The sequence below is a fragment of the Stylophora pistillata genome, chromosome 3 (assembly GCF_964205215.1).
Source record: "Stylophora pistillata chromosome 3, jaStyPist1.2, whole genome shotgun sequence".
Classification (NCBI taxonomy): Eukaryota; Metazoa; Cnidaria; class Anthozoa; order Scleractinia; family Pocilloporidae; genus Stylophora; species Stylophora pistillata.
In genome coordinates this window covers 40522827-40547108 of record NC_142521.1, presented here as the reverse complement: position 1 = coordinate 40547108, position 24282 = coordinate 40522827, and the positions used below count along the sequence as shown (strand labels likewise).

At 41.0% G+C, this 24282-nt stretch overlaps 1 protein-coding gene and 1 pseudogene across 3 annotated transcripts; one reads left to right on the top strand and one right to left on the bottom strand.

Annotated features, from left to right (window-relative positions):
• Nucleotides 1-10181: 10181 nt before the first annotated feature.
• LOC148736103 (uncharacterized) lies at nt 10182-18765 on the top strand. Of its 2 annotated transcripts, XM_088753624.1 has the most exons (3): nt 10182-10577; nt 12019-17957; nt 18203-18765. In XM_088753624.1, the coding sequence occupies exons 2-3, from the start codon at nt 17141-17143 to the stop codon at nt 18214-18216; spliced, it is 831 nt and encodes a 276-aa protein (XP_088609750.1). In that variant the 5' UTR covers nt 10182-10577; nt 12019-17140; the 3' UTR covers nt 18217-18765. The 2 variants fall into 2 exon arrangements, with proteins under 2 accessions (XP_088609750.1, XP_088609749.1); XM_088753623.1 differs by having other exon boundaries at nt 10182-17957.
• On the bottom strand, nt 18754-21223 carry LOC148736102 (uncharacterized; annotated as a pseudogene). The gene is made up of 2 exons (XR_015998830.1): nt 20964-21223; nt 18754-20309 (listed from the first exon to the last, which is right to left on the bottom strand). The product of XR_015998830.1 is annotated as an uncharacterized LOC148736102 (transcript).
• Between the last annotated feature and the right edge of the window lie 3059 nt (nt 21224-24282).

The window sequence follows — 24282 nt, the reverse complement described above, 5'->3', positions numbered from 1 at the left end:
AGAAATTAGCCTGGCTAACAGGGCCAGCCCGGCTCATGTAATCAGGGCCTAAAAGTCTGGCTTCCCCTCCCGTGACCAGTTTGTGCGATTGCCGACCGTAATCGTTCACTTTAGCCATTTATTTTTGTCCATAGCTAAAACGAGCGCCTGTGTTCTTCCTATCGCAAGAGAAATTTTGATAAAAGTGTACATAAAATTGCCAAAAGCAGCAATGTGGGTGACCGGTGAGTTTCTACGGCGCTCGTGCTTCTTGCTTCTTGCTTTGGCGCGAGCTATGTGGCACCCGAACCGACTCCAAACAAGGATTATTTTTTGGACGGGTGGAGTTGAGGTCCGTATGTTTACATACCCCTTTAGATACGCGTATGGCCTTCTCGTATGTGCCTTTGTTATTTATTGCCAATACTTATGCTTTGAGTGGCATCGTGTTGCACAATAAAAGTGATGGAGAGTAAAAGCGTCAGCCCGCAAGCATGAAATTAACTTCGACGACATGTTAAACTCAAGGTATTGTCAAATAAAGCCTGTGATACTCGCAGGTGAGCTGCAGTTTTAGCAGACTGAAAAAGAAGCTTCAAAAATCTTCACGCTTGGACGAGATTGGAGCCCATGCCTCCCATAGACAAAAGGAAACTAGTTGGTCAGCGACTATCAAATGAGCTCTCAACTAGGAGGAATTTGATTTGTGTAATTTATTTTATTTAAAAGTGATAAAATTCCTCTTGTTCCTCCAAAGTTTCCACGATGAGGCTGATCACACCTATAAGGACCCCGATATTAGATTTTTTTGCAAGGAAGTTTTAGTTTCATCACTCGGCCAGAAGTCATTATAAACAGTGTTTTGAAACGTCACGGCAATCACTGGAAAATCATTTTTTGGTTCTGTTAAAAGCAGCTCACTATTAAAAAAAAATTAAACTATAAGATTCCCTCTTTGCAAAGACAAGACTTCATTTATAAAGTTTCTATGATACGCTGACCACATTTACTTGATCTCTCTTTAAGGAAATTAAGTTTTGTTTTGTATCTTCGAGAGGTCATGATGGATTGATTTTGATTGGGTATGACAGTAACCACAGAGAAAACTACATCGTGGATTATGTCGTAAAATTAAGGTTGTTTATCGAAAAAATATCTGAAACTGATAGCTTGCTGAGATCTTTTCAACGCTCGCCAACAGAGTTACCACAAGGCCGCCAAAACAAGATTATCCATCAAATATACTTTATGCAAATATTTTGCGCAATTTTTTATTTTATCACGCAGCGGTCAGAAAATACTGTTCTCCCAGCATCCCCTCTTGCGCTGACTAGGAGAATTTTTTTAATAATCAAGAGCAATTTAACTTGTTGATCATTTCCTTTATTCTCCTGACCTTAATATTTAATAGAGGGTTGAAGTATACTCTGCGCTATTACTCACAGAAGATCAACCTTTATTGTACGGTTTGCACACTCTAGTTTTTTATGTGCTATTGTGCAATCGAGAGACACCAGAACTCCGCTTACATAAAGTATAGCTTAAACACGTAGCGAAAACTAAACTGCTACGTCATCCCCCTTGTTGAGAACAAAACAAACAAAGTTTCCACTAACACAATGTCAGTTCCTGATTGGGGATGACAAATATAACTATAACAGAATAATAAAAAAAAAACATAGCTTGGTGATCTAAAGATAAAAGAAAGAACAACAGTTTTTGTTGTTGTGTGTTTTTTTTTTTTTTTTTTTTTTTTTAAATCACTTCTGTGTAAATGTCACATCCAAGGTTTCATTCATATCCGTATTTCACTGGTGCTTTGATGACACGCCTTGGTCGGGATGTTTTGATGCTGTCTGATGGATTGTCAGCTTTCTGCTTCATGGGGGTCTCTTCCTTCGGCTTTGGTGGGCTAGCCGTATCTTTTGAGCTTGGCATCCCAACTGGCACTGATACACTTTCTTCTCTTCCTTTGGAAGCGGCTTTCGCAGTTTGTGGAGTGGCGGCATTACCGAGAGTTGGCTTGATGTGGACTCGATCTCTGGAATATTGTGCTCCAGTTGCGTCGTCCTCCACGGTGTATGATCGTTGACCGTCCACAGTGACGACTGTCCCACTTGACCATCGGGCCTTCTTTTCCTGAGGTTTCTTCATAAACATGACTGTTTGATGTTGCTCCAGCCTTGATGGTTCACCTCTGTTTTCGCTTTCGTTCGTTCTTTCGGCGTGCTTCACACTTCTATGGCCTGCGTTGATGCTGTTGGTGCTGTCGAACAGGCTGAGTGGTATTGAGGGTAGGTCTGATTTGACCTTCCTGTGAAACATCAGCTCATAGGGTGAGGGAGTATTTCCATCTAGCGGTGTGTCACGGATGTTCACAAGTATGTCTTCCATGGTCGTTTCCTCTTCTTTGGACTTCTCAAGTAACCTCTTGAGTCTCCCAATGGCATTTTCACAGCGGCCGTTTTTCCACTGAGAGTGAGGGGTCCCTGGCTTGTGAATGATGTTGAATTTCAAGCAGAGTTCCTGGAAGTCGCTAGAAGTGTATTGTGAGCCTCGATCACTCACTACCTCCATAGGGTAACCAAACTGGTTGCAGACACTCTGAAAATGTTGGATAACTGTATCTGCTTCTTGGTTCTTCAGTTGCTTTACCCATGGGTATCCGGTGTGGTAGTCGATGATGCAACTGTACCATCGACCAGCATGCTGGAAAATGTCACAACCCAGTATCTGCATGGCATTGGTTGTGATCACAGGGATGACCGCTGCTTGTTTCTGTCTAGGTTGGTGCTCCAGGCAGGATGGGCAGGTGAGGATTAGCCTCCTGATCTGTTCAGTCATGCCAGGCCAGAACCATTTGTCCCTGGCTCTTTGGATGGATTTGTCTATCCCCTGGTGCACTCGGTGTAACTTCTGGAGTAAACACTCTCTCATCTTCTGTGGCACCACGATCCTTTGGCTCTTCACAATAATTCCATCAATGATTGCAATGTCATGTCTGTAATCCCAGTAGGCTACTGCCAGCTCAGACACTTGATTGCGGTGTTCTGGCCATCCCTGCTGGCAGAGACTCTCTAGCTCCTGGAAGACTGGGTCTTTCTTTTGAGCCGATCGGATCTTCTGAATGTCTGATTCGTTTGCTGCAGTGACCTCAAATATCCCAATTTGGCTGGTCTCTGGGAATACTGGTCCTTGATTGGGCGCTGGTGGTGGCACACACCTTGAGAGGCAGTCAGAGATGTGCATTTCGACACCCTTCTTGTATTCGATTGTGAAGTCAAAGCCTTGGCATCGCAGCAAAAGTCGTTGCAGCCGGGTAGTTACATCCCTTATGTCTTTCTTGATGATCTGTTGGAGTGGACTGTGGTCACTGACTATCTTGAATCTTCGTCCATATACGTACTGTCGGTAGTGATTGACTGCCCAGGCAACAGCAAGCATCTTGCGTTCCAGGTTGCAGTATCTGGTTTCTGCGTCGATCAAGCTTCTAGACGAGAAATTGACTGGCTTGCCATCCTGGAGTAGACATGCACCCAGGCCCTTTTGGCTGGCATCACACTCGATAATGATTTCTTTCTCTGGGTCAAAATACTGCAACGTCATGTTGTCTTTGAGCTCGGCCTTCAGTGCTTCGAATATCTTGGTGTGTGTCTCTTCCCACACGAATTCTGCATTCTTCTTTACCAGAGCGCGAAGGTCCTGTGTCTTGGCAGCCAGATTGGGTACAAACTTTCCCAGGTAGTTGAACATTCCCAGCAGTGACTGTAGCTCCTGCTTGTTCCTTGGCACTGCCAACCGCTTTATCCCTTGGATCTTCTTTGCATCTGGTTTTAATCCTTCCTTTGTTAGGGTGTGGCCGAAGTAATTGATCTGGTTCAATAGGATCTTTGCTTTCTTTGGGTTGAGCCTGAAGCCTGAGTCTCGACATCGTTGGATGACTTTGTTTACTGCCATATCGTGTTCCTCCCTTGTCCTTGCAGCAATTAGTATATCATCTGCAATGCAGTAGACATTGGGGATGTCACCAAATGTTTCGTCAACGGCACGTTGGAATACGTCTTGGCTACTCACAAGTCCAAATGGAAGCCTTTTGTATGCATACCGTCCAAATGGTGTGTTGAAGGTGAGTAGGTGTACGCTGTCTGGATGAACTTCAATATTCCAATAGCCAGATGATTGGTCAAGGGTGGAGAAATACTTGCACCCATGTAATTTTTGTAGGATGTCTTCCATTGTTGGTGCAAAGTGGTGTGGCCTCCTCACTGCTTTGTTGAGTGGCTTTGGATTCAGGCATATTCGTATGTCTCCATTGGGTTTGGGTGTACATAGTACATTGCTTACCCACGGTGTTGCTTCTTGTTGCTTCTTGATGACATCAATGTCCACCATCCAGTCTAAGTTCTTTTTCAGAGACTCCTGCATTGGTGGAGGTACACTGTATCTGGGACTGACCACCGGAGGGACTTTGTCATCTATCTCGATCTGGTATTGGTAGCCTTTTAGCTTTCCAATGCCTTCGAACACCTCATTGGCATCCTTGATTACTTGGGCTGTATTCCTGATTTCAATGGGTTTCTTCACCTTGAGAGAGTACTTGGGTGTGTTTGCAGCACTTTCTTCTTTTTCTTCCTCAGTACTATCTCTGACCTCACTCACGTCATAAGGACCATGACAGTCTTTGCAGTCTTTCTCCTCCTCACACATAATCTTTATGATTTTCATCGCACGGGTGAATTTTAGTGAGAACAAGTTGCTGCCGTAGTCGGATACGAAGAATTCGACACGTCGGCCAATGACATTATTGTGGCGAACACAATCAATACGGAATTTTCCGTGATTCTTGAAACGCTTTCCTCCATAGCCTGTTAGTTTCACTTGACTGTTGTGCAGGATTTTCTCTGCGTCATCACCAAAGATTTCTCGGAATGTCATATAATTCATCAGGTTTACCTGAGCTCCAGTGTCAACCTTGCCCTTAAGCTTCTTTGTACTCCCATTCGGCAATTCAAGTTCAACAGTGGCATAGAATACCTCAGGTGATTGGTCCTCGTCTAAATAGACTTTGGTGACATGCTTGGGCAGTTTCTTGGCGAAATGAGTCTTTTCAGACTTGGTTTCTTCAGCCTTTGCTTCCACGGAGTCAACTTGCACTGTGACCTCATCGGTGTCATACTCTGTGAAGTCTGCTTCGCTACTTTCCGAGTCTGCAGTTGCTTCGTGAAACTTCTTCTTGGGTCCGGATTTTTGTTGCTCTTTGCTAGGTCCCTTGCTGTGAGAACCAGCATTTGTCTTGCTACGGCACTGCTCAGCAAAGTGGCCTTTCCTTTTGCATTTGCTGCATTCTTTCCTATAGGCGGGGCATTTTCTGCGACCATGTTTGCGTCCACATCTTGTGCAGTTGTACTGGCTCTTGGTACGTCCATCACTGGAAACCTTGGGCTTTTTGCTGAATGGCTTCTTCTTTTGTTCGAGCTCCTCTGCACTTTTAGTTTCTCCCAGGTTGTGGTCCCTTCTGATTTTTTCCACTTCGCGTATATGCGTCTGAGCTTGTTCCTCAGCTCTGGCAGTCTCAAGAACACGGTTTGCATCTGCCTCTTTGGGTAAAGCATAGACTTTCTCTATAATTTTCGAGTTCGTCAGTCCATATTTGAGGGTTTCCGCTTCGAGAACTTTTTGCATTGCGGGCTCGTACTCACATTGGTGAAGTACATCTCGTATCCGTCCGTAGAAAATATCCACTGACTCTCCCTTCTCCTGTCTCATGAACTTCAGGGTCATTCTCGCAGCATTCCACGAACCATGGCAACCTTCTTTCTTGGAACACAAGTTGTCAAAAAAGGTCCACAGCGGTTCGAGTTTTTCCTTGTCTCCTGGTGGAAATGGATGTTGCTCATGTTTGACACATGCCTCTGGTCCCATCCACATTAGCACTTTGTTTACTTTCACACTGTCCTCGAGCCCTTCGTAGCATTCTAACACCTTTTTCGCCAAAGTTTTGAAGCACAAATATTCGTGGTGTAGCTTTTTGGCACTGAAGTCTAACCTCTTGGGCATTTCAACTCCATGTAGCCTTGCTCTAGCGGCTTGTTCGATGGCAGCTTGTCGTGTCCTCCTTTCTGCGTCTGTTTCAGGCATGGTGACTTTTTTTTTTTTTTTTTAACTAACTAGCGCGATCGATCGACGTCTTCACTTGCTTTCATGCACTTAACTGACGAAATTGTTTCTTGTTCGTCTCCACTGGGCTGGATTACCGTTTGGGACAAGCGGACCAGTAATCCAGACTCGCTGTTCTGTGCTGGGATGGCTTCGGTGAAAAGAATTCAGATTATGGCACTTTCCAAAATCCAAGATGGCGGCCAGTGTGGTTTACTGTTTCGATCCCCGTGTCCCTTCGAATTTTCGTCCTGGAGTATCTTCGAAGGCTCCAAACTGTTTCTTCTTTCTTTCTTGATCTTCGAGTGAGTCACGTCGGGGTCACCATGAAGTATACTCTGCGCTATTACTCACAGAAGATCAACCTTTATTGTACGGTTTGCACACTCTAGTTTCTTATGTGCTATTGTGCAATCGAGAGACACCAGAACTCCGCTTACATAAAGTATAGCTTAAACACGTAGCGAAATCTAAACTGCTACGTCAAGGGTAGTGCTGTCACGGTGAGGAGGTTAATAGATGCTTGTAACTCGTGGGGTTTCATGGATTAAATCTTTGTAAGCTTGTGAACTTGAAAGGCAATTTCCCTCTTATGTCGGTTACTGCTATGTATACCTCTCTTTTTTAAACGACTAAAATGCCGTCATATTTTTATTTTATTTTCTGAGTCAAGAAGAGAGTTGGATTTTCGAAGTCAGGGGAAGCTTGAGTCAAAATCAGAAAAAAGTAGGATCGAGCATTGAAGTTGAAGGTCCCCATGTGGTTATTGATTAATGAAAGTCGGATCAAGTTCGCAGTCAGAGATAAGGACTTAGGAGGCTAGGCTCAAAGGTAGAAAGTCGTAAAATTAGAAGTCCGAAGCCGGAAGACTTCGAAGTAAAATTAGTCGTCAATGGTCGGATATTAAACTTAGAACTCCGAAATCCGAAGTCTGAAGTCGGAAGTTATAAGTCCGAAGCGGGAAGTCGGAAAATTAAACGTCGATAGTCGAAAGTAAAACTCGGAACTCCGAAAATCAGAGGTCGGATAAACTGTTGTTAAATTAGAAGTACGAATCCGAAAGGCAGAAAATTATTCATCAATGATCGGATATAAAATTCGAACTCCGAAATCCGAAATCCGAAGTCTGAAGTCGGAAGTTAGAAGTCCGAAGTGGGAAGTTGGAAAATTAAACGTTACATGTTGACGCATTACATGTTGACCGATAACAAAACTAATAACATCTAAAGATTGAAGAACTTTGAAAGTGTGACTTTGAAAGTGTGTAGTTCGAGATTTAAGAGGCTCAGAAGTCGAAAGTGTTAAATTAGAAGTACGAATCCGAAAGGCAGAAAATTATTCATCAATGATCGGATATAAAATTCGAACTCCGAAATCCGAGATCCGAAGTCTGAAGTCGGAAGTTAGAAGTCCGAAGTGGGAAGTTGGAAAATTAAACGTCGATAGTCGAAAGTAAAACTCAGAATTCCGAAAATCAGAGGTCGGATAAACTGTTGTGGCATTATATGTTGGCCGATAGCAAAACCAATAACCGTTAAACATCTAAAGATTAAAGGATTTTGAAAATGCACGGTTAGAGGTTACGACTTAAGAGGCTCAGAAGTCGAAAATCTCAACTTAGAACTGAGTACGAATCCGGAAGGCAGAAAATTATTCGTCAGTGGTCGAATATAAAACTCCAAACTCCAAAATCTGAAGTCTGAAGTCTGAAGTCTGAAGTCGGAAGTCAGAGGTCCGAATCGGGAAGTCGGAAAATTAAACGTGGATACATATCAAAATTTCGTGACCACGCCCACTTCATCGACCCACTCAAATCGAGTGCGATTTTTGGATGTTATATCATCTTGCCGACTCTCTGTATAAAAAGTTAACAATGTACCACCGAAATGTTGAACTATAATATCGTGGCTTTCCATTTTGTGTATTTTCGTACTACAAAGTAAAGTTTTTCCCTCGTCATTTTCACCTTTTCCCGAGCGGGTCCGTCAAAATTAAGAAGGCGTTCGTGGTCAAAACAAGACCGAGCAAGGAGTCTTGGGCGATTTCTCTCTTATGCAAGCGCAAATTGAAATTGTACCGCCAAAATCAAAGAGAGGAACAAATTTCCTTTGTTTTGATATGTAAATTGTCGAACAAGGAGCAGATTGAACCTCGTCAAATGGCTAGTCAAAACAGCCACACCTTCCTCCTTTTGCTCGTTTCCTGTTTTATAAGCGTGAAAGCAGTGGAAGAAGAATCGGGTTGCTCGGAAAGCGCTTCGGGTATTAATTTACCATCGTTTACGTACAAGATAAACAAGTAAGATTTGTAAAGTTATTTTCCGAAAGAGTCGAAATAAATACATTTTTTTCAGGTTAGATTGCTGTTTTTACCCTAAACGTCGTCCAATAAATATTTGTTGCAGCCTACTAATCTATACAATTTCGAAGGAAAATATTCATAGGCTTCACCGTCCCCGAAGGGTCTCCACTCATCGAAGCGTGTACTGTAGCCAATGTAGTGAATTTTCAGTCTCTTGTTGGGTTTGTCAACCTCCGTGACTTCAACATCATACAATTTTCTTTTCTCTTTGAAATGACCTTTTTAACAGGGATGTATGCTGAGTATTCGTTGCAGAATCACTTTGGTTCTCTTATCTCTCTCTTTGGCTTGTCCGCCACTTTGAAGATTTGTTCAGGAGGGCATCTGGGTTAGCGGCCGCGCCAGGCTGGAACCGACAAAAACAAATGTCCATCGCAGTGGGGAAACAGTTTGATATGGAAAAGTAACGTTTCTAAAAATTCAAGGTTTTGATGATGCCATTGTTCGATGTACCAGTGCTTCCAGCCATGTCAAAGCAGAGTCATTCAAGAGCCAAGGCCACAACGCGATGCAATTTCGTCTTTTAATTATGTGCGCTAACAGAGGATCCCTACATCTTTTTGAAAATGAAAATTGTCATTACGTTCAAGTCTGTCTGGAAATCCGCTGAATTAATGTACTTTGCGCCGCGGGAAACTCGCGGAGTGACGCCGATGCGCTGCGGGGTACTTGAAAACTTGAATTAGATGGGGCAGGTGGTGCGCAGCCTACGACCGCGGTGCATTTTACTCATTTCAACCATGGTAATCTTACCATGGGTGTCGCGGCGTTTCGAAGAGGAAAGTTCAAGTCCATTTTTCGCTATTCTAAGCTATGCCGATTAGAAAAACTGGGGATTGGAAAATAGACCCCCCTCGATAACTTGAGGCTACTAAATTTTTAATATGCACTAACAATTATTTTTTTTTTTTATGAGAATGAGAGGACCTTTTTCCGAGGGTGTAAATCCCTGAGAATCACACCTCACTCTCTATTTTTTTTTCACAACTCCTTGCTTCCACTTAACAAAAAAGTACACCTTATTATTCCTTATAGATAGGACTAATCATTGAGTGCATCGCACCTCAGCGCACCTCTTGCTACTTCTCCGTGTTGTGATTGTTTGTTCGTGCGAAGTCGGTAACTAATCCTTACGGTATTGGAGAAACTATCACAGATTTTAATTAAAAGTGTTAATTCTCGACTTATCATAAGCAGCAATGAGCAAAAGAAAGCATTTTGACGGTACTGGGAAAACCCCAGTAAAGACAGCCCCGAAAAAAAGCTCCAACGAACCAACTCGAAGGAATTTTTTCAGCTGCTCGCAAAATTGTAACTCCTCAGCCGCTCGAAAAATCGTAATTCCTCAGCTGCATTCAGGTAAACGGCCTGCACCAAAATCTAGTCCAAAAATATTAGCTGATGTGATACTTTTGGTCTTCTAGTCTCTCTAGTTTCACTTGTTACTTTCCTCTTGTTCAGTGATCTTTACAGGAGGGGCCAAAAATCTATGAAAGACACAAACGGTTTCACGCCACTGCGAATATTTACTTCCACTTCTCCGTTACAAATGCTTAGATAACAGCTGGATACTTACTGTCAGAGCCTAGTTAAGCTTGCAAGAAGCGTCTGCAACAGCGGTTTTTCCTCTAGGCGGCAATAAAAGTTTACATTGTAACTCCATTTAAATACGCTAACATAGTATTGATGCCCACCTGAGATTAAGGACAATATCAGCGTCAATCAAGAGAATATCAACTGAGAACTTATCCCCCAAACACACCCCACTTCCATTGATAATTTTCTTACATATAATTTTAGTGCGCGTTCTTGCGGCGCGACTAATTTGAGAACAAAAGCTGATTGGTTTGTGGTTCTGTGATGAGGTTTGGCAGTCTGCGGTTTTTGGCTATGACTATGATGACATTTGACAATTTTTGGTCAAAAGGATACTAACACAATCTGAGAAAGCATAACCTCCTATTGCTACTCTTGAGGCCTGAGTTTTTCTTTCCCTGTACTTGACAAGTTAGGGTGCGTGGAAAATCTTTCACGAGAGGGTTTGATTGGAAGAGCTGAATATCTTTTATTGGCTGATTCAGGTAAATTACATAACACAATTTCCAAAATACGGCTTACTATAATTTGTGAAACGAAAGGAAAAGAAACAAATATATGTAGTTTGTGAAATAGAAATCTGTTAAAAAATCGTAAACATGCTTGAAACTCAAGAGAATCAAAGGGCCTGGGTCAGTTCCATTTTCCCTGCAAACATGATATTTTATCTAGAAACATGCTGCAACGTTTTCCACGTGTATTTTCGCTCAGGAAAGTGTCATGTCATGCATTAAAATCTTTTTTCAACAACGTACATTGCTTACACCCTATATACCGTACAGTTACAGTGCCAGCTAATTTTTCAAATTACATTTTCTCTTTATGGCTTTAAATGGCGCTACTCTTCATTAACATAGACGACGCATTAACTTATTCGCGATAGTAGTGGAGATTTCGCAAAGAACACCACGCAGATTCTTCATTTCTCACATTTCCTGATGGTTGTTGTTATGATTTGGCAGGCTGCGTATGCAGTCGACACTAATGGTGACCTGACCGATTCATTGTTCCGGCCTGGGGAGTTTTCCGCAGAGGTTCTCGTTTCGCAAATTAGAGATTTCCATTTCGAAAATTAGAGATTTCTATGTCGCAAACTACAGATTTCAATTTATTTCGCAAATTATTACGGATTTCTATTTCGCAAAATACAGATTTTAATTTCGCAAATTGGAGATTTTTTTTCTATATAACACATTTTAATTTATTTCGCAAATCATTAACCGATTTCTATTTCGCAAATTACAGATTCCTATTTCATTCAGAAATCATTAACAGATTCCTACTTCACAAATTACAGATTTCCATTTCTCAAGTTACACAAATCCAAAAAAAAATAGAAAAGAGATCCAAGCCTTTAAGACTGTAAAGACACGCGAAACAAACCGTTAGCGAAGACCCCCTTAATTTTCACCTCCTCCCTGATAACCTGTTTGCCTTTCACCACTGTTTTCCACCTTCGTTATCGAAGGAAACGGCAGCGTAATTGCTCGAATTACTTAGTGTCTTCGACTAAGGAATTCGTTTATCAAGCCAATGATCTTAGAATGCCGATGTTTAGACAAACCTTAAGGATTATGTTCTCAACAAAGCAAAAACACAGGGCTAAGCACATTGCAACGTATAACTTACCACTTGCCGTAGTTTTAGCCGATTTCTCAAAGGAAAGAAAAAGTATTATTCTTAAGTCATAGAAGCTATAAATTTCTAGAGCAACCCTGGTATACCAACGAAAAGGGTGAAACCTTTTTAGTCATTATTTTCATGGTTAAAGTAATGATCATTTTAGAAGTGCATGATTTCATTGTGGCAAAAATGTACTGTAGCCAATGTAGTGAATTTTCAGTCTCTTGTTGGGTTTGTCAACCTCCGTGACTTCCACATCATACAATTTTATATCTTTTCTCTTTGAAATGACCTTTTCAACAGTGATGTATGCTGAGTATTCGTTGCAGAATCACTTTGGTTCTCTTATCTCTCTCTTTGGCTTCTCCGCCATTTTGAAGATTTGTTCAGGAGGGCATCTGGGTTAGCGGCCGCACCCGGCTGGAACCGACAAAAACAAATGTCTATCGCAGTGGGGAAACAGTTTGATATGGAAAAGTAACGTTTTTAAAAATTCAAGGTTTTACTGATGCCATTGTTCGATGTACCAGTGCTTCCAGCAATGTCAAAGCAGAGTCATTTAAGAGCCAAGGCCACAACGCGATGCAATTTCGCCTTTTAATTTTGTGCGCTAACAGAGGATCCTTACATCTTTTTGAAAATGAAAATTGTCATTACGTTCAAGTCTGTCTAGAAATCCGCTGAATTAATGTACTTTGCGCCGCGGGAAACTCGCGGAGTGACGCCGATGCGCTGCGGGGTACTTGAAAACTTGAATTAGATGGGGCAGGTGGTGCGCAGCCTACGACCGCGGTGCATTTTGACTCATTTCAACCATGGTAATCTTACCATGGGTGTCGCGGCGTTTCGAAGAGGAAAGTTCAAGTCCATTTTTCGCTATCCTAAGCTATGCGGATTAGAAAAACTGGGGATTGGAAAATAGACCCCCCTCGATAACTTGAGGCTACTAAATTTTTAATACACTGACATTTATGAATTCTTTTTATAAGAATGGGAGGACCTTTTTCCGAGGGTGTAAATCCCTGAGAATCACACCTCATTCTCTATGTTTTTTCACAATTCCTTGCTTCCACTTAAACAAAAAGTACACCTTATTATTCCTTATAGATAGGACTAATCATTGAGTGCATCGCACCTCGGCGCACCTCTTGCTACTTCTCCGTGTTGTGATTGTTTGTTCGTGCGAAGTCGGTAACTAATCCTTACGGTATTGGAAAAACTATTACAGATTTTAATTAAAAGTGTTAATTCTCGACTTATCATAAGCAGCAATGAGCAAAAGAAAGCATTTTGACGGTACTGGGAAAACCCCAGTTAGACAGCCCCGAAAAAAAGCTCCAACGAACCAACTCGAAGGAATTTTTTCAGCTGCTCGCAAAAGTGTAAGTCCTCAGCTGCTCGAAAAATCGTAATTCCTCAGCTGCGTTCAGGTAAACGGCCTGCACCAAAATCTAGTCCAAAAATATTAGCTGATGTGATACTTTTGGTCTTCTAGTCTCTCTAGTTTCACTTTTTACTTTCCTCTTGTTCAGTGATCTTTACAGGAGGGGCCGAAAATCTATGAAAGACACAAACGGTTTCACGCCACTGCGAATATTTACTTCCACTTCTCCGTTACAAATGCTTAGATAACAGCTGGATACTTACTGTCAGAGCCTGGTTAAGCTTGCAAGAAGCGTCTGCAACAGCGGTTTTTCCTCTAGGCGGCAATAAAAGTTTACATTGTCACCCCATTTAAATACGCTAACATAATATTGATGCCCACCTGAGATTAAGGACAATATCAGCGTCAATCAAGAGAATATCAACTGAGAACTTATCCCCCAAACACACCCCACTTCCATTGATAATTTTCTTACATATAATTTTAGTGCGCGTTCTTGCGGCGCGACTAATTTGAGAACAAAAGCTGATTGGTTTGTGGTTCTGTGATGAGGTTTGGCAGTCTGCGGTTTTTGGCTATGACTATGATGACATTTGACAATTTTTGGTCAAAAGGATACTAACACAATCTGAGAAAGCATAACCTCCTATTGCTACTCTTGAGGCCTGAGTTTTTCTTTCCCTGTACTTGACAAGTTAGGGTGCGTGGAAAATCTTTCACGAGAGGGTTTGATTGGAAGAGCTGAATATCTTTTATTGGCTGATTCAGGTAAATTACATAACACAATTTCCAAAATACGGCTTACTATAATTTGTGAAACGAAAGGAAAAGAAACAAATATATGTAGTTTGTGAAATAGAAATCTGTTAAAAAATCGTAAACATGCTTGAAACTCAAGAGAATCAAAGGGCCTGGGTCAGTTCCATTTTCCCTGCAAACATGATATTTTATCTAGAAACATGCTGCAACGTTTTCCACGTGTATTTTCGCTCAGGAAAGTGTCATGTCATGCATTAAAATCTTTTTTCAACAACGTACATTGCTTACACCCTATATACCGTACAGTTACAGTACCAGCTAATTTTTCAAATTACATTTTCTCTTTATGGCTTTAAATGGCGCTACTCTTCATTAACATAGACGACGCATTAACTTATTCGCGATAGTAGTGGAGATTTCGCAAAGAACACCACGCAGATTCTTCATTTCTCACATTTCCTGATGGTTGTTGTTATGATTTGGCAGGCTGCGTATGCAGTCGACACTTATGGTGACCTGACCGATTCATTGTTCCGGCCTGGGGAGTTTTCCGCAGAGGTTCTCGTTTCACAAATTAGAGATTTCCATTTCGAAAATTAGAGATTTCTATGTCGCAAACTACAGATTTCAATTTATTTCGCAAATTATTAACCGATTTCTATTTCGCAAAATACAGATTTTAATTTCGCAACTTGGAGATTTTTTTTCTATATAACACATTTCAATTTATTTCGCAAATCATTAACCGATTTCTATTTCGCAAATTACAGATTCCTATTTCATTCAGAAATCATTAACAGATTCCTATTTCACAAATTACAGATCTCCATTTCTCAGGTTACACAAATCCAAAAAAAAATAGAAAAGAGATCCAAGCCTGTAAGACCGTAAAGACACGCGAAACAAACCGTTAGCGAAGACCCCGTTAATTTTCACCTCCTCCCTGATAACCTGTTTGCCTTTCGCCACTGTTTTCCACCTTCGTTATCGAAGGAAACGGCAGCATAATTGCTCGAATTACTTAGTGTCTTCGACTAAGGAATTCGTTTATCAAGCCAATGATCTTAGAATGCCGATGTTTAGACAAACCTTAAGGATTATGTTCTCAACAAAGCAAAAACACAGGGCTAAGCACATTGCAATGTATAACTTACCACTTGCCGTAGTTTTAGCCGATTTCTCAAAGGAAAGAAAAAGTATTATTCATAAGTCATAGAAGCTATAAATTTCTAGAGCAACCCTGGTATACCAACGAAAAGGGTGAAACCTTTTTAGTCATTATTTTCATGGTTAAAGTAATGATCATTTTAGAAGTGCCTGCTTTCATTGTGGCAAAAATGTACTGTAGCCAATGTAGTGAATTTTCAGTCTCTTGTTGGGTTTGTCAACCTCCGTGACTTCAACATCATACAATTTTATATCTTTTCTCTTTGAAATGACCTTTTCAACAGTGATGTATGCTGAGTATTCGTTGCAGAATCACTTTGGTTCTCTTATCTCTCTCTTTGGCTTCTCCGCCATTTTTAAAATTTGTTCAAAAGGGCATCTGGGTTAGCGGCCGCACCAGGCTGGAACCTACAAAAACAAATGTCTATCGCAGTGGGGAAACAGTTTAATATGGAAAAGTAACGTTTTTAAAAATTCAAGGTTTTAATGATGCCATTGTTCGATGTACAGCGCTTCCAGCGATGTCAAAGCAGAGTCATTTAAGAGCCAAGGCCACAACGCGATGCAATTTCGCCTTTTAATTTTGTGCGCTAACAGGGGATCCTTTCATCTTTTTGACAATGAAAATTGTCATTACGTTCAAGTCTGTCTAGAAATCCGCTGAATTAATGTACTTTGCGCCGCGGGAAACTCGTGGAGTGACGCCGATGCGCTGCGGGGTACTTGAAAACTTGAATTAGATGGGGCAGGTGGTGCGCAGCCTACGACCGCGGTGCATTTTGACTCATTTCAACCATGGTAATCTTACCATGGGTGTCGCGGCGTTTCGAAGAGGAAAGTTCAAGTCCATTTTTCGCTATTCTAAGCTATGCGGATTAGAAAAACTGGGGATTGGAAAATAGACCCCCCTCGATAACTTGAGGCTACTAAATTTTTAATATACACTAACATTTATTTATTTTTTTTTATAAGAATGAGAGGACCTTTTTCCGAGGGTGTAAATCCCTGAGAATCACACCTCACTCTCTTTTTTTTTTGACAATTCCTTGCTTCCACTTAACTAAAATGTACACCTTATTATTCCTTATAGATAGGACTAATCATTGAGTGCATCGCACCTCAGCGCACCTCTTGCTACTTCTCCGTGTTGTGATTGTTTGTTCGTGCGAAGTCGGTAACTAATCCTTACGGTATCGGAGAAACTATCACAGATTTTAATTAAAAGTGTTAATTCTCGACTTATCATAAGCAGCAGTGAGCAAAAGAAAGCATTTTGACGGTACTGGGAAAACCCCAGTAAAGACAGCCCCGAAAAAAAGCTCCAACGAACCATCCTTAATATCTCAAGTATCGTCGATCTGTGCAGAATGTCACATTATCAAACTTGATTAAAGAGCTTGAAGCATTCAAGTTATGTAGTGGAGTACAGGAATGTGGACTAACTGGCAACTGTTTCATCATGTGGTCCCCTTCAGTGCTACTGACTCAGACAGTAATACTTCTGACTTTGAGGAAGATGAAGAATGACCACGGGAACAGTTTCCCCATATGGGATTTTGGAGAAGCAAGGGTTGCCTTCTTCTCCAGGAAGAAGAGATCTGTGTGCTGTGCAATGAATCAACAAGAAGTATTTCCCAAGCCCATAGTTCAAAGTGCCTAAAACCTGCACAGCTCAATGCTCCAGTGTCTAAGACAGACCCTCAGAGGATAAAACTAACTTTACAACAACACAGACTGAAGCGTGCACAGCTTGAAAAGGAATTGCATGAAATGCGTGCTGAATTACAAAAGTCAAGCATTGAGATAGACAATGAACTGAGTAAAGAGTTAATCAAGATACTTGACGCAGAACAGTCAAAAGTAACTCCTTTCATGAAGCTATTTTGGCAAGAACAGCAAAAAATGTTTCAGAAGAGCAGCACAGGGGTACGCTATCATCCAATGGTAATTAGATTCTGTTTATCTCTGGCAGGAAAGAGTCCTTCCTGCTATGAACAGCTGAGGAATAGTGGAGTACTTGTCTCGCCCAGTCTGAAGTCTTTGAAGTCTTGAGGTCTGAAACATCAAATTACTTTGATGTCCAGTGCTACGTAGTTAGTTTTGCTATTTGATGAGATGAAAGTTTTGGCAAACCTTGTCCTGGATAAAGAATCTGGTGAACTCATTGGGTTCACAGACCTTGGTGACCCAGAACTTAGTTTTGCAGTCTTGGAGAAATCTGACATGATTGCATCTCATGCATTAGTGTTCCTTTTACAAGGAATTTGCACAGAGTTAAAGTTTGCAATTGCTCACTTTGCTACAACTGGCATTACAGCAGCACAACTTATCCCATTGTTCTGGGAGGCAGTTGGGATTCTAGAGACCGCTTGCAACTTATGGGTCATTACTGCAACATCAGATGGGGCGTCTCCAAACAGAAGATTTTACAGCCTTCACAAGGAACTTGGAGATATTGCTGGTGATGAACCATGCTACCGCACCATGAACATCTATGCTCCCCACCGCTTCATTTATTTCTTTTCAGACGCACCCCACTTGCTGAAAACCACTCGTAATTGTTTGAGAAGCTCTAGGTCTGGCACCTGTACAAGATATTTGTGGAATGCGAGCCAGTATATCCTGTGGCATCATATCACAGAGATGTTTTTCCTTGGTCTTGATAATGGCTTGAAACTGTTACCAAGAATTACATTTGAGCACATCAACCTCACCTCATATTCAGTCATGAGGGTGAATCTGGCTGCTCAGGTATTAAGCGCTTCAATGGCTGCGGTACTGAAGGCATTTGGCCCACCAGAAGCGGCTGGCACGGCAAAACTGTGTGACATGGTAGACCAGTTCTTTGACTGCCTAAATGTCAGAAGTCTTACTGGGCACCAGCGAAAACGAAAGCCATTCCTGGCACCTTACAGGATACTCAAGATAGAAGGTAAGTCTTGCTTGAACTATTGGTATAATCATAACTTGTTGTTTGGTGCTCGAATTGTCTATCATAAGACTCAATTTATACTAACCTGTTAATTTGATTTTAAGAGCAAAATTACATTTTTATCACTATTATTTTCATGTAAATACTCTTGCCTACAAGTCTGTCATTCAAGTTTAAGAACACAGACTGTATTGATAAATTGCTATGCATTTGAACACAAGTAATTTTTTAATTTATATTTATAGGTTTGGCTTTTTGATGGAATTCCTGCAGTATCTTCAGAGCTGGAAGGAGAGCACTGAAAACCGAGAGGGTGAGTTTACCCAAAATGCAAGATCCAGGATGTTCCTCTCTTGGCAGACATACGAAGGCCTCCAGATTTCTGCAAGGTCTACAATCAAGTGCACCAAGTTTCTTCTTTCAGAGGGGTTGGAGTATGTCCTGACAGAAAGGTTCTGTCAAGATCCTGTGGAAGAATATTTTGGAAAGCAGAGGCAGTTTGGCCACAGGTGTGACAATCCAGATATCAGGACCTTTGGTTACAACAGCAACACTATTAGAATTGAAAGGTCAGTCTCCTGCCAGAGTGGGAACACTAGAGGCAGAAAGGACACAAAAAAAGCCTAGGTTAATGTGACCAATGAAAAGCTACCATGTAGAAAAAAGCAAAGAACTGTTTAGTGTATTCATAGTTAGTAGAGGCATATTCTAAGCCACTCTATTCACACTCTATTTCTAAATTTTTTTACTCCAATAATAAAAGATATTCATGTAACAAGCAATTAATGCACATAAATCAATCACCAATGTTTCATTTATTGTTTCAACATGTTTAATTTGAAAATAAATATTTACATGTCATTTGTGTTGTTTTCCTTACTACATGATTTAGATACATGTTATTATCCTATAACTATCGTATTGGTTAATCCAAAGTTAATAGAGGGGTCAATCATATTCATTTTCATATGACTTTTGAATGGTTTCCATTAGGTATTTAGTTTCTTTGACACGCATTACCTTTATTCAACCAGTAACAAACATTTGTTTTGTTAAATAAGAATTTGTTATCAGATTCCTGAACTCTAAATCTATTGTGCAAGGAACCTTAATACTTTTAGGTACTTGCTATAAATAAAAAATGAAAAATAGAAATTGAAAATTAAATTTTTATACCATATGTGAACAACTCTTAGACTGAAAATGCTCTTCTTGATAAATGACAATAATATTACAACAAATATAGTGAGAAAGCAACAAAATTTTTTTGCATGTATCATATAACTGTTTTGTCTTGTGTAATAAAAATCTATTACATTACTCAGGCCTTGCTCGTTCGTGATCATGACTTCTCATGATCTCCTTTCGGAGAGCTTTAGCCTTTGTTTGCTTTGCTTTTATTTTGTAGAGCTGAATGATGTCCTAAGCACATGAAAAGGGGCGTACCCTTACATACAAACTTACTATAGCATGAAGCACATTAATTTTTTGCTCACTTCAGCCTCTGGGATTAGCTCTGCATCAGAAACCATACATTGGTAGCTTGACAATACCTCACTGTCAGTTACTGAGTTGAGAGTTATGCCAGCAATATCCACTTTTTTCAAGCAGTTAACTGAAGTGAGATGCCTAAATTGATGCTCTGTTTTAAGAAAAATGTTCTGTGCATACTTGGTAATGTTCCACAAGCCACCCCAGCTTCAACTTGACACCAGTTTTTGACTCTCACACCCATGCTCTTGTTTACCAGCTTTCAATATTGCCATTGCCTGTTGGTTTTCTGCTGTATTGTTTCTTGCATACTTTTTATGCAAGTTATGCAAGACATATCCACCAACATACTGCAGACCAGCTTCTTGTTTTTCTGACAGTACAGTTTCGGATGAAGGTGGGTTACTGTCAGAAGAAGACTTAATGCCCTTGCAGTAGGACAGGATAAAATCAGCTACCTTGGTTGTAAGCAGTGTTGCAGCATTACGAGATAGTCCTTTGAAAAACATTGGAGACTTCAATGGTACTTGAGCATAATAGTTGCCATAGAATTTCTCGGCATTCCCATTTTTTGAATAGCCTTCAAGTAATGCCTTCATTACAGAGAATTCTTGAGTTCCTTCTTCAAGCACTTGATACTCGTACTGTTTTAACTCCTTCCTTAGATCTTCTGCAAAAACTTCCCTTTCATAAATGTTCTTTAATGCATTTGGGTACAATCTCAGCTAGAATACTAGCAGTCAAAGTCAAACAATGCTCGTTCCGATTTGGATTGTGCTTGGCAGCTCGATGCCTTTGATATCCTCCTCTTGTTTTGTATTTTTTCCCACAGTCGCTGCAAACAATCTCGGTTGATTGGACCTACCAAAAAATATGAAATCATAGTTTCAGCATATTAGAGTCTAACAACAACAAACATATGAAACATATGTGTGAACTGCGGTTATGAGACGTATATGAGAACGATTCTTCGCAGTAAAGCACTATTTGAGCAATAGTGAAAATCAGACCTGAAAAAAATTTCAGGCCTGTACGGGATTCGAACCGGTTCGAATCCCGTACAGGCCTGAAATTTTTTTCAGGTCTGATTTTCACTATTGCTCAAATAGTGCTTTACTGCGAAGAATCGTTCTCATATACATATTAGAGTCTGTCTCTATGAAATATGATCAAATGTTAAGATTTGATCATATTTCATTGTCGCAAATGCCTTCGGAAGGCATTTGCGACAATGTTCAGTTTGTTGTCAGGTTGCATTCTCTGCAAACTATTTTTAACAAAGCAAAACCCAGGCAATATTCAGGCAATTTTTAGTATCTAGGGCACTTCTACCAGAGAAACTAAATACAATTTTATAATTTTTCTGGAATATAGCTAGGAAATTGTTATCTGAAAACGTCGGGAAACTCTCTGTTCTCTAGTAGTTAGTCGCGTGAAAGTACATTTGCGTGTGGCTCCGTAAACCCCTTCAAAATAAACTAAGTAAGAGTAAGCTTCTAAATATTCTGCACTTACTTCACTTGCAGCAGTTGAAAACTGTTCCTGTTCTACTTCATCTTCATCAGAGATGTCTAAAATTGCCTCAATTATCGCCAAACAAAATTAGATCCTCTCAACCATCCGCCATCTTTGAACTTGTGTTTAGTTAGTGCACCGTCGCGGTCACGTGACAGGTACTTTCAACATCAGCGACTGCTCTATAGTCTCGCTCTTTGATGCTCGCCGACTTTCATAACCAGTCCCCTCTACTAACTATGAACGAACCAACTCGAAGGAATTTTTTCAGCTGCTCGCAAAATTGTAACTCCTCAGCTGCTCGAAAAATCGTAATTCCTCAGCTGCATTCAGATAAACGGCCTGCACCAAAATCTAGTCAAGATAAATGGCTATTCTTAATTGATTATTTTCACCGAGAAGAATCGAGCTTTTCTGCGCCGCTTTAGGCTTGTTGTGAACGCCAAAGTTGAAACAATTCCAAGATCTCACAAGTGCTATGTAAAAAGTGCTACAGAGCTGTCCTAAAGCATGAAAAGGCACTCAGTCAATCCGAAGAATTACAAGAGTTCAGGAATAAATACAAAGAAGTAAACATAGATGTCGGAGAATTTATCTTGACGTTTTCGTTGCAAAATCGGCAATAATCGTTTGCCCGTGGGAAGTAGATTTTAATCGGGGTTTTTGTTGGAGTTCGTACTACATGCGAGCTTGTCATTTGGCACGTGTAGCAATTATTTTGACAGATATTGTAAATACGGCCACGAAACAAAATATATTCCCCACCCCCACTCCAGATACAAGTAAAAACACTACACCTACCCCCAGAGGTATTTTAATACTTTACTCTGATTGGTTGTCGGAAAGGGGCGTGATTGATGGCTGTCACCCGAAGCTTGGTGGCATGAAAGTGAGATTCTCAACGGTCCTGACCAGAGGTTCTCTCTGCTCGCTGCTTTACAGCTCGTTGGTCGGCGCTTTGCGCCGAATTCTCGTACTCCGGTAGAGAGAAGAGAACCTCTGGGACCAGGGTAAACTTTGCCAATCCCGTTAAGTTATTTCGTCGCACGGGCCACGCAGGTATGTCGAGCAACTGATACTTGCGCAGCTTTCTGTGCGTGCCAAAATCTAATCTCATCTTCGCTTGAAAAAAAAAGAAAAGCTAAGCGGGGAAACTTTTGCTTATTAGATGTGGGTAGATGACCCTGTACTATTAAGCTGACATTTGCATTTAAGCAAACCCGCCCTTTCCATCCAATATTCCTTGGTCTTTGGTTTTGTTTTTCCCATTGAAAGCAGCATCGGATCGATTCCCAATGATCAAAGGTATTTAACTTGGTCTTCAACAATCGACAGAAGAGGTGAAATGACAATGACCAAGGGACTAGAAGAGAATGGTGGCCTTCCTCGCTCAAGAATTTCAACTCTCTAGCAGTTGAAAGATTCAACTCTTTCCAAACTCTTTCGGTAACTGCCCGAAAAAATCTCTCCTTCCCACGATGTTCTCGTTAATAAGTTTTTGTTCAGATTTTAATTTGCTAATCGGAAACACAGCTAAGTTTTATCTAAGCGCTTGCTGGAGGTCGTCCACGAACTTAAGCCGTATTGTGAACGACTTTACTACAAAGCGAAGATCAGATTTTGGCGCGCACAGAAAGCAGAAAGCTACGTAGGCGAAAGCGCCAGTTGCTCGACATACCTGCGTGGCCCGTGCGACGAAATAACTTCACGAGATTGGCAAAGTTTCAGTCACAGCAAATTATGCAAAAAATCTAGAAAGATTTAAGCTTAAATCTCGTTTAACGTTTAAAGCGACATATCAATGACTGCAACCATCGTGTTGTATACAAGCCTCGCAAACTTTAAAACACGTTCTCTAGTTATACCTGCTAAGGTATTCAGTATAATTTCCGGTAAGATTTTCGCGGACAATCTGATCGATTTCTCTTGCATTGTGTGCTGAGACTGAAACTTTTCACCTCAACCAAATCTCCGTCGTACGGCCCGAACAAATATAGCGAGCAACTAAGCAATTAGTATTTGTCCGTGTTACAACACACGAAAGGACTCTAAAGTACACTTCACTCTGATTGGGCAGAAAAACACAAAGATTTTCTGGCACCAATCAGATAGCAGAACGACTGCGACCGTTTGGAACTAGTCTTGTAAGACAATGTCCCCAGGGGCTCTTCATGCCCTAACTTGAAATCGACCCACAACCCCTGGGTCTCCGAGGATGGCCATATAGGTGAGCAAGCCTCGAACCTTTTTGAATGACTTGTTGGGCGATTTCTTTGGGAAATATTCTTTGTACGGCTGTGGTTAATTCTTTTTCTTTCTGTAATAGCGGATGATAGTGCTTTAGTGGTCGCCCCCTCATTTCTGGTCTTTCGGTACTTATAGGTCTAAACTTGCTGTCATCGTTGATTGATGATTCATTGAAGAGACGCACATAAAATGGCGGAGCGTAAGCGTAGCAGAATGACTAGTTATGCGCATGCGTAGTGATCTCCTGGAATCTCTGCGGTGATGACTGATAGAATCACATTTGTCCATTACGACCACTCCTGATCCTTTATCGGTCTTCGTGATAACAATGTCGGTTCGCTTCTTCAACTAGCCGATTGCTCTTAGTATTGATCTTGGTGGTGTAGGGGTCTTACGTTCGGTGTAGTTCAAAGCAATAGACCTTAACGGAGCAGCTGCTAGTTCTTTGTCGACTTCGCTCAGCTTCGGTTCTAATTTCCAGAAAGCCCTTTCAAACGCTACTTGGATCTCTTTAGATGAAACTCGCCGTGGAAGAGCGAAGTCAAGACCGCGACTTAATGCCAGTTTCTGAAGGAAGGAGAGCTCGTGGGACGAGATGTTCTTGATGTGTTCGTTGATGTCGTAAGCTATGTTAACAGTGCACCGTTCTTAACTCGGACGCGGTAATGAAGGCAAATGACCGAACGTTTCTTCCACTCGAGCTGCACAATCTACTTTCCGCTGTAAATATATTCCTGCCATCGTCACAAATATCTTGTGTGGCTCGGAATGTTCCCTTTTTCACACACTTCCGACGGTGTTTATAACCGTAAACACAAAAAAGAATGATTACAGCATGGCCAAGTTCACGGACGACTTCATCACGCCGCCGTGCAATGTGTTATAAAAAAGTAGGGAGTGCAAACTAACAGAAAGTGGGCAAAGTCTAGAAAAATAATGTGCTTTAGTCTCAACCTTAGAAACTTCGAACTTTCCTCAGAAACTTTAAAAAACTACGTCTCACTTAGATTCTCCAAGTTTACAATGGCTTATGTACTTCTATGTGCACATGTGTAAAAAAATTTAACCGCTG